This window comes from Acyrthosiphon pisum, chromosome A3 (assembly GCF_005508785.2).
Source record: "Acyrthosiphon pisum isolate AL4f chromosome A3, pea_aphid_22Mar2018_4r6ur, whole genome shotgun sequence".
Classification (NCBI taxonomy): Eukaryota; Metazoa; Arthropoda; class Insecta; order Hemiptera; family Aphididae; genus Acyrthosiphon; species Acyrthosiphon pisum.
Window position 1 is genome coordinate 39882164 of NC_042496.1, and position 11332 is coordinate 39893495.

Below are 11332 nucleotides of genomic sequence, written 5' to 3' on the forward strand. Positions count from 1 at the left end.
CACTTTGGAATATAAAATTAAAACCCTATGTTGTCATTCAAAAAAGTAAAAAACTTAAAAAATTATAAGGATAAAAAATATTTAAAAATATAATTTTTAAGAAAAACGCTGTTTTATAAGCGACTTGAAACTATGTAAAAAATTTACACTTTTTGAATTAATGAGTGTTCAATGATAAAAGAATCAACCGGTATATTATAAAAATATAGTTCCGTTTAGAATCTTAAATGGCCTCAGTAACTTAAATCTTTATTTAGTATAAACTATAAACCTTAAATGAGTAACGATGATAGAATGAATGGTACTATAGATAATATGGAAAGGAAATCTAGGCTAGGTAGGCTATTAGGAGCAAAAAAAACGTCCGGTTAACATCTTAAACGATATTATTATTATCATTTATTAGCATTGCAATGAACGTAGTTTTCATCCGGCCGGTCGGTGTGTCGGTACATAATATACAAATTAAATATTATTATTTATTACTATTTTAACAACACCCATTAGGTGTACCTACCTATGTTGTGTGCAATGGCCATCATGTATGGGACCATCTTCGACATTACATAATTATTATTGCAATTTCATAGGTGTGCCTAATTACAAGCATTAATTTACTATTTACCTATACTATATATACGGGTGATGTTACTATGATAATGAGGAAGTGAGCAGTGGCCAATTTTACAGGGTTAACAGTTGGTTACCTACCCACAAAAACACATGCCGTCGTCTTCCGTTCTACTTATTTCTTTTTTACGAATTAGTATAATATACTATGTATGTTGTATAATGGCTACTTTACCTAGTAGTTGTTCATACTTCATACCCAATACATATACAGACTACAGAGATTCTACTATTCTAGAGACATTATTTTGAGAATTTTATCAGATAAATATAATATTATCATATCACTCTATTTTGATACAAAAATCCAATTTTTTAGATTTTGAAATTTTTTAATTTAAAAACTTAATACATTATTAAAGCTTCTGCCATTCGTCGCGAACAAACGTTAAGTAGACATTTAACGATAGCAGGTACGACTATAATATTTACATAATACTAATGTATTACTTTTATGTGCATCCGAGACTCGAGTATTACAAAATGATTTACATCTGTCTCGGCTCGTTACAATGTTTGCGGCAGGTGCAGGGTTGGTCTATAATATCACGTACCTACAGTCTTACGGCGTACCTATATATTATTTTATATTTATATACCTACTTATTACCAATATATTATAATTTATAGCTATTGGTGTTGATATGTCATACACTCATACGTATTACGTACCTACTATTATACAAAACATAGGAAACGTTTCTATTTTTGCTTCTCTTTGGAACGATCTCGATACGGATAATTTGGTTTGAATAATAAAAATTTCAATTTCTACGGTAATTACTAACAAATACCTAAGTACTATGTTCTACCAATCACATTTTTTTTTATTCTGAATTGTACCTTATAAGTTCTTTTACTAGTAAGTTATAAATGGTAATATGGTATAATATAATAGCGTACCTAATAGGTACATCAATTTAAGTATGTGAAATAACTTCTTGTCTTTTGGTTGTATATTACATATTATATATTATCTAAAAAGAAAGGTGTTATAGACGTTGAGTAGTACCTTTGGATGGCACTATGGCAGGTAGGTAATTGGTTAATATATCTACTTATTATAATATCATCAGAGAGTTATGAACATTATATTGTACATAAATATTCTCGTAGTTTTTCTAAATTACTTATACAATCACGGTAACATCCAAAAGGGTCTTATATATCAAATTTGACATGCTACTTTTTTTTAAGAATAACTTTATAACTACCGATCAACAAACCATACATTATTATAAGGATGTACATTTTACATAGTACATGAACTGGTACACTTAATATAAATAATATTTAGATTGAGTGCGTACGATTATTATAATTTTTTAACATTTATGAAAATTATACTGAACAACCTCTAACCTAAGTTCCTAACCTAAGTTGAAATAAAATAAATTGGAGCGTTACGCATTTAGACCTAAATTTTAAATTGTTTGATTTTTGTCATACTGTTGAGTGTTGACAGCTGGTTATCATTTATTTTAGATTCTGAGCGAACTGACGATATAATATTGATTTTACAATAATGAGGTCTTTTTTATTTATTTTTTGTGTATGTAGGTTATTACACATGACAAGTAATCAAAATTGTTTTTCAACTTTGATTGTGGTTTTTATCTAGTTGGTACTTTTAGGAAGTCAAAATAGAAAATTCTTACCATAAGCGTGCACACAGAGAGGTCGGGTGGCCCGTGGCCCACCCTGCAAGACGTACCGAAATTTGTTTAGGTAGGTACATCACAATTTTCAATTTTTTAAATCATAAAACATTAAATAGGTACCTAGGTGAAAAATAACATCGATACTCAATGATAATAAATGAAATGTCTTTAAAAATAAAATTGATAATACATTACCATTATAGATTGCGAAATTGTGTTTATTTAAAATTTAAAACTGTGTTAACAATTAAAATATTTCTTATTTATTTTTAAAAAATATGTATCTGTTTTTTATCATATGAATGATGTGTGCCTTAAATAGTGGGTGATTATGAGTAGGTAAATTAAAGTATGTAACATTTTAATTGTTTCTTCCATCAGAGTTCAGGTTTCTTAATCTTTATTGACTTGGTCCACCCTGCCACAAATGTCTGCGCACACCTATGATTCTCACTACTATTCAATAGGGTCAAGAGAAAACAATTAAAAAATTAAGAAAAACGGGAATTTTTACGCAAAACTAATTTTTGATAAAAATCGATTTTGTTATTTTGTTGTAACTAAAAAACGACAAAGTGTACTTGCTTAGTTACCTATATTGGCTGACCGCCTTATCTCAAAATCGTTAGCGGTACTCACTAGGTACTCCACATTTGATATGAAATAGATAGGTACTCATTGTTATTTTACATTTAATCATACAAATATGGAATATGTTAATTTATTACACAATGAATATTTGATACGTTTGCATCAATTAAAATAGGTAGTAATAATAAGTTAACTATATTGTTCAGTGTATTTCCAATCAACAAATCTAATTCTAATAATGCACCTCAACATTATATAAATATTTTATTCAAACGTGTATACTATGTGAACCTGAACTGAATACATTACCTACTGGGCGTATATATGAAATTATGAACAAAATAAATATGTGTATTCATTTCATTGATTATAGTTTACCTATATTGTTTTCTATGAAAACAAATTACTTAATGTTTTATTTAAAAAAAAAGGGTAGTATTATATTAAGTAAGCGCTCTTTTGTACTTAGTTTGGTGTTGACTGTACCTCTTTTCTGAGTAAATCACTGTATGTATAGATGTGTTAAATTTTAATTCAACGATAAGTCATTAAATTCAAAAACTTCGATTCTTAGCGAAGACGCCTATGTTACAAAGTTTATTTTTAAACTTTTAAAATTTAAGTATACTATGTATAAAAAATGCTAACATATTTAATTTTACAAAAATGTTAAGTATCTACAGGTATTCGTTTTTATATTTTCAAGCTTTTTGACCGAGTCAACATATTTTATAAATGAAAATTTCAAATGTCTACAAATGACTGTCAAAATATTTCAAAAATTATATGCTGTAAAAAAATGCATCTATAAACATTAAGAGGACGTGATACCCACATGTGTTGTCTCCGTTTTACAAGTGCGCACCTAATATAGCAAATTATACGCAAAGTAGAACACGTGTAGCTCCATTAATTTAAAAACTAGAGTGAATTGACCTCTTATAAAATCTAAAGGCAAGATTATTATCTAGACAACCTCATGGGCATTTTATTATATTTTAATTTTAAAGCGAGCTGTGATTATTTTAAAATTGTAAATTGTTTGTACATTTTAAAATACTCATAACTCCCTTAAAAATTAAAATATAATAAAAAGCCCATGAGGTTATCTAGATAATAATCTTACCATTAGATTTTATAAATTAATCTAATTTTTAAGCTAACGAAGCTACACGTGTTCTGCTTTGCGTATAATTTGCTGTTATGCACTTGTGAGATGGAGAGAACACATGCAGGTATCACGTCCTCTTAACCGAACATTCCAAGTATTAACAGTTTTTTTTGTTTTCTAATTAAAAAACAACCGACTCAGTTGAAAGTTGATTTAGTATTTTTCCAATTGTAAAGGAAGTAGTTACTGGGAATTTTTAATTTTTTCCTCCTAGATTGAAATGTACCAACTATATTCACTTTCCTACTAGAAAAGATTTTATGTATAAACAAAAAAAAATAACAACACATATTGTAAAATCTATACATTCATAGTTCCACTCAGAGTGTAAAATATTGTGGACTCCGCCTAATGGTATAGTTTCCAAGCAAATTGTGGCTAGCCGCACCAGATCAGTACAAACGACGGCCACAGCAACGATAATGCTGTTCCATAGCAGAACAGTTGCTGCGGAAAGCTGCACCTTGGAAACCGTATTTTAGTTTGGGTAGGGTTTAATATAGACATCCCCGTAATATGGGCAATAAGGTCTGGTCCCAACTCCATTATTTCAATGAATACTAAATAACTAATTTCGGTTTAAATGAGCAACCGCTTAATGTGAGCAAAGTTTGGTCCCAATGTGTCCACATTAAGTGGGATCCACTGTAATAATCAAATTAGGTAAATACATTTATAAAGGTTGCGCAATACACAAGTGAAGTAAACCAAGTAACATATTTCAGGTATAACCATACTGTTGTTCAAACAGTCTTATCAATTTACTTACCCAAAATGAAATAGCGGCAAAAATTGGAAGAACATATTCTTGAACCTTCATTTTTTTTTTTAAGAACGTTAACTTTTAAATTATTTGTATGATGCTGATAACCGTTTGACAGTATTTTACGTGCAGCTGCTTTTTGAAACTTGATATTTATAGATTTATGCAACTGCCGAGCTGACAAAATGACAGGATACATGATTTAGTAAACAAATAGTAAATAAAAACAAATAATTGATTTGATCCATATTTTAACAAACAAAAAAAGCATGCATATACACTATTATTGCTTTATACATTGAAGATCAAAATAATGATTACGCAAATAAAGTTTTCTAAATATAAAAATTAAATAAATAAAAAAAACAATTCTTAATAGCCAATAGGTATAATAATATCTTGCAGCCTTATTAATGTAGTGAAAAACAAATTGAATCATTTTAATAGAATAAATTGAGATATGAAAGATTATAATTATTGTTTTGATCATAAAAGATTTTACAAATATTTTTCCAAATTCTTCTCCAAACCCTGAAAAAAAAATAAAAGTAATATTATAATAAAACTTTACACTTTAGAGTTTAGATGAATTATACTCAGTTATTAAATGGATAAAATAAAGAGTTTAATATACACTAGTGTTATACCAAATACTTGATACGAATTATTAAGAAATAATAATATTCTAGTTTGAAAATTATGTAAGCAAGATTATATCTAAAATATTTATAAAAATAGATTAGAGATTAAAAGCTTTGACATAATAGTTTTGAACAATAAAGTAGCAGTTGCATTGATTAATAGTGACAATGATAAATGGAGGGAGGTAAATATTTCCATTCAATAAATACATTATGAGTTTTTTTTTCATTTTGCTAGTTATTTCTTTCTTTGTAATTTAAAAATTTTTATTGAGTTTATCGTTAAAATAATATATAAATTTAAACATATAACACAAATACACATTTGTAAATCAATTAAGTATTGCCTAATATAAATTATTTACTTAGGCTGAAATGAAAAATTAAAAATAGTATAACATTTACTCAAAACAAATTTAATTTAGTAAAACTTTTACTATTTAAATAATTTAAATAAAAAAACTTTATTACCAAAGGGCTAACATTAGCAGCATGCCTCTCAACAGGTTGTCCGTTCTTGTCAACAATGAATTTAGTAAAATTCCATTTAATAGAACTGAAAGGTAAAAATAACGATTATGAAATTAAATTAATGTTTCAATAAATCTTAGTAAACTTATGGGAAGGGGGACAGAGTGGCCGAGCGGACTATGTCATCGGTTCAGACGCATACCGTCGCCGGTTTGAATCTCGACCATGGGCAGGCAACTGTCTAGAGAGAGGTCGCCATCCCTCAAACGGGCATGGCAGAAACCTACGGGTGCCCAATTTGAAATTCTGCCAAAACCAAACATATGTGTTTACCAAAAACCTACAGTACCCTCCCCCATAATTGAAAGAACAAAATGGCCTAAGTGTACCGTTACAACCAAAACCCCCACAATAGCTAATGTACATAGTTGCCGGGCTTTAGACCAATAAAAAAAACTAATATGAAATCTTATTGACTTAATTTACTTATAAATAATAATCATATTATAACAGTTGGAAAAATTAAAATTAAAACTAAAATTTTTTAAGTGTTTTTTTAATGAGCAATACTTTTAGTATTAGTATAATTATACATTAATATAAACTTAGTAGGTACCCATTAATTATAATTATTTATAAATTATATTTTTATTTACCCTCTATTTTAATATAAGAATTAGATGCAATCAAAGCACCTACATATAATGCAATGTTTAATCATTTATTTTTACTTTTTAATGTAAGCTCTGGATCCTTAGCCTACGGTGGACCCCCATCTAAAAAATCTACTATGACATGTCATAATTTAGGTGATATTGTATCCATATAATTATAATAATAATATTAATAAGGAATTATTTAAGTATATACTATATTATTATGCAAAATAAAATGTAATATTTACAATATAAAAATTAGAATATATTCTGAAAAGTAGATATTACAAAAATTAACAAACAATTAAATAGTATTTCATAAACCATATTCTAGATAAAATAAATATTAATTTGTTTAAAAAAATCATTAAAATATTCACTGTCAGTATATTAATATAAAATTACCATATTTACTTACTCAATCAATAAACCGCCTTGTTTTGATTTCAAATATTTCCATAATGGATGTGCGTCATTGCCATTGACATCAATTTTTTCAAATATGTCAAATTTAACATTTTGTTTTGCAGTAAAGCTACAAATACTATCAGCATCACCAGGTTCCTATAAAATATATTATGATATAAGCAATGGGTTGCGTATAAATAAATATGTATAGCATTAATATCCAAATGATAAATATCAATAATTTTAAAGTAAAGTTCTTATTAGATATTGGTGATGATTATTTAAACATCTATTTACTGCTTTTTAAAATATTTCATATTTAATCATATATTATGCATACATAGTGAATATTGATGTTATAATTAAATAATTGTTAATATTTAAAGTTTAGAGGAATTAACAAATATTAATGTTAAATGCTTCCATAACTAAATAAACCTAAAATTAAATTGATATAAAAACCATTGCAGATAATAGCTGACTAATGATGAAATTAGTAACATGAAGGTATAATATGAAAAGATCAAAATATAATTGAAATACATAAAAAATTAAATTAAAAGCATATTATATTGACGTCCGGTCAATGGCCAACCTGGTAGTAGAACATTTGCCACTCGTGATGAGGGCATATTAATTGGACTATTTTGCATGTTAGTCTAATTTTGACTCATCAAACAATTTAGACATTCACTTATTAAAATATGACTGTAAAAAATGCAAAAATTATGCACATATTTTAATATATTCAACAACTATATAATTATGGTTTTTCAGATGAATAAACGGAAAAAGTTGTTATTAAGATTAAAAATAAACATATTAAGATGTTAAAATAAATTTTTAATATAAAAATTCATAAAATGGTTTATTTTACTACCTATAGCTTGAAAGATTAAATAAAATTCTTCATAAGTTCATCTAATTGAAATTAAAAAAATATGTAATTTAAAGCCACATAATAAACGATGGACTGGAATAAGTTGTCCACATACAGACAATGGTCAAGTGGCAATTCCAAGATTTATTATATTAGATAGAAATATGATTAAATTAGACCAATATTAGAATATTAAAAATGGTGTTCATTTTAAAAAGACTTAAATAAAAATAATTAATAATGAATTAAAATGATTTGGTTTAAATAAATTAAAAATGTATTATTATCATTGTAGTAAATTTACCTGTCCTCCAAATTGATTACACGGAAAACCGAGAATTTTTAACCCTTTGTCACGATACTTCTCATCTAGTTCAATCAACTCTTTGTAATGCTTAGATGTATAACCACATTTGGATGCTACGTTTACAATGATCAACACACAACCTCTGAGAAACAAAAATACAACAAATAAAGGTTAGTTTTTATGAAGTTGTTTCATTATGGTACTTCATACTTGTATTTTTCCAATGATACATCTTCTCCCTTGATATCTTTTACTGTGAAATCATACACAGATTTGGCATTCTTCCAATCTTCAGCCATTTTGTTTGTTATGCTACTAAGATTTTTGCTCTGAAACTAATGCATACAAATAAAAACCCTGTTTAATTATATAATTTTTAGTAGGTTCTAAGTATTTGAAATAAATAATAATTATGTACATAGTTCATAAAAACAATAAAAATGATTACATAAATATCATTAATAAATTACTTACAGACAAATAAAAGCTAAACACCAAAGCAACTACCAGTACCAATACAAACAAAATGCTACTTGTTGAAATGTTTACCATTGTTGAATTAAAGAATGAATATTAATTTATCAACAACACCTATAGTTCTTATAATGTATATTATCAGTAGACACATTGACCTTGATGATTACTCATGGTCATATAATAATCATGTGTGGTAACATTGTATAAACATTTAATTATACATAGAACTGGTGTAGTTATATATTATTAGGTATTATATAAAATAATAATATTATATTTTACCTATACAAATTTTACATTTATATATTTACACTATTAATGTAAATGATAAATAGCATGGAAATTGGTAATGACAATTTACTTATTTTATAATTTCCATACAAAACACTATTTTGAATCTAATAGGTACGTAACTCAGCCATTTTTATAAATATATAATATTCAACACTATTCATTTGAAGTATCTATTACTAACATTAATTACTACATAGAAAGTGTTGAAAGTTTAACCCTGTGATTTATTAACGGACATTGCAAAAGATATCTTTACCGGACATTTCAAATACATTTTTTTTTTTTATTAATTTATAGTATGGATTACATTGTTGGGCAACCACAAAATACACAAGGTACACCATGCAATTATACATAAGTATGTAAATTTATTAAAAATTATCAGGGTTTCTCTACTATATTTTACATATAAACCTTCCTCTTGAATCACTCTATCAATTAAAAAAAACCGCATAAAAATCCGTTGCGTGGTTTTAAAGATCTAAGCATACAGACAGACGCAGGACTTTGTTAAGATTAAGATTTATTATTATTTTTTTTAAATTTGAATATTTTCTACTTGTTTGTGTCCATAGAAACCATTAATAAACAAAAATGTCTATCGTAACTCTCAAAATTCCTGTTTGAGCACCTCCTGCGGGCGTTTTTTTACTATATTATGCATGTTATTCACATATAAACCTTCCTCTTGAATCACAATATCAATTACAAAAACCACATCAAAATCAGTTGAGTAGGTATAAAGATCTAAGCATACAGACAGACAGCAGGACTTTGTTTTATACTATGTATACATGTTAATTAATATTATTCATTGGTATGGTTCCCATCGTCATAGTAACTATGATTAATGGGCTGGGTCACCTGGTCACTTAAACCATGCTAATAGGTTCTATAATTCTGTATAAAAATATATTAATAATGTATTGTAATGTTTTTATTATCAACGTTTTTAGGTTAATCATTTTCTCCAATAACCAAATATTTTTAAAAACCGTCAGATTATCAGTCAATATATTTTTCAATTGCTTCTAACTTTTACAAATAAATGTGGATTTTAGTTATGCGAACGACAATATAATGAGATCACTAGGTGTGTAAGAACAATAATAGTTATAAAGTGTACTCAATTGCCAAGAAAGGCACCGTGATCAAAATGCATAGATTGCGTTCCCAAATTAATCCGCGCACGACTCACGAATCGGCCCTATAGGTGTAAAATCAGAAATCGAAAATGTCTAGTCCCGCCCTGACGCCCTGTGCCCACCGAATCAAGTACGATAACCTACTTTATGGTCAAGTCTGCTCGACCGTCGACCACAACACACGATGACGACGAGAACGGCCATAGGTCACCGTCGATCATCGCGCGACGGACCTTCTATCGAAATACGAACACCCCGAAACGCCCTACGATTTAAAATTAATGTCTGTGCAGATACTCACGATCAACGACGAGGAAACGACAACAGTGGACGGCAACAAGCGGCGGAACAACAGGCCCATGACAGCGTCTTTTCTCTCGGTGGTGGTTTTCGGCCAGTCGGAAATCGCCGACGTCGCGCGTCGGGCGAAGTGTCTCTCGCGGACCGCTATCTATGCGGTATGCCGCGGGCGGCTGTCGGCCGACGGTGTTGTCCGGAAGATGGCGCTGCCGGTCACGCCTTTCGAGACGTACCTACTTTGTGTTTTCCGTTTTCAGCGGACCGATAGCTTATTAGAGATAATTAATAATTACCATTTACCACCTGTATTCATAGGTATTACAATATCATTACTTGTTTGATGTTATTAATAGCGATATTTTTTTTAACGTTCGTACGCACTCTGATTTTCGTCCGGTGGCCGGTTAATGTGAGGTGCGTGCGAACGTCGTATACCAGCTGGTAAAAATCCGATCTGAACCGCGGTAAAACGCGATACTGAACGACTTCGACAACGGTTACACAATAATTATTATTTAATATAGCGGTGAGCACCGCGTTGTTGTTATTATTGTTGTGATGGTACGTGTCGTAGTAATATTCACGGGTTTGTCTCAACACTCGCATCGGCCGTCTTCCGCGGTGCTAGATAGCGACTAAGCTACAATTCAATTTTTTTTTTCACTTCTCTAGTCCGTCCGGAAACGAAAATAAGTTATATTTACACCGGTTATTTGGACGCGGTACAATTTTTTTTCTTTCTAAACGCATAGCGCGTAGTTGTCTATACAATAGGTAATCCGTATTCGGTTACAATAACGTCAGATGATAAAACGGGAATTTACCAATTGCGATTAAAATTACCTTTTCCAATTGCACTCGAGACGTCTTAGGGTTGTACCATCTCTGATTAAAGTTAACCAGAGTTTAATCGTCCGAATTTGCACGGCTAAATATC

The 11332-nt window shown here is 29.0% G+C and overlaps 2 protein-coding genes across 4 annotated transcripts in view; both read right to left on the reverse strand.

Annotated features, from left to right (window-relative positions):
• Nucleotides 1-4942, reverse strand: part of LOC100161198 (uncharacterized) — a 15394-nt gene extending 10452 nt beyond the window's left edge. Inside the window, 1 exon segment of the mRNA NM_001162003.2 lies at nucleotides 4823-4942. Coding sequence (NP_001155475.1) covers nucleotides 4823-4873 — 51 coding nt within the window. The 5' untranslated portion in view covers nucleotides 4874-4942.
• Nucleotides 4943-5047: 105 nt separating this feature from the next.
• ACYPI38240 (probable phospholipid hydroperoxide glutathione peroxidase) lies at nucleotides 5048-11026 on the reverse strand. Of its 3 annotated transcripts, none has more exons than XM_008188799.2 (7): nucleotides 10777-11026; nucleotides 10397-10698; nucleotides 8390-8514; nucleotides 8177-8321; nucleotides 7003-7148; nucleotides 5929-6013; nucleotides 5048-5347 (listed from the first exon to the last, which is right to left on the reverse strand). In XM_008188799.2, exons 2-7 carry the CDS (start codon nucleotides 10454-10456, stop codon nucleotides 5315-5317), a joined length of 594 nt encoding a protein of 197 aa, XP_008187021.1. In that variant the 5' UTR covers nucleotides 10457-10698; nucleotides 10777-11026; the 3' UTR covers nucleotides 5048-5314.
• Between the last annotated feature and the right edge of the window lie 306 nt (nucleotides 11027-11332).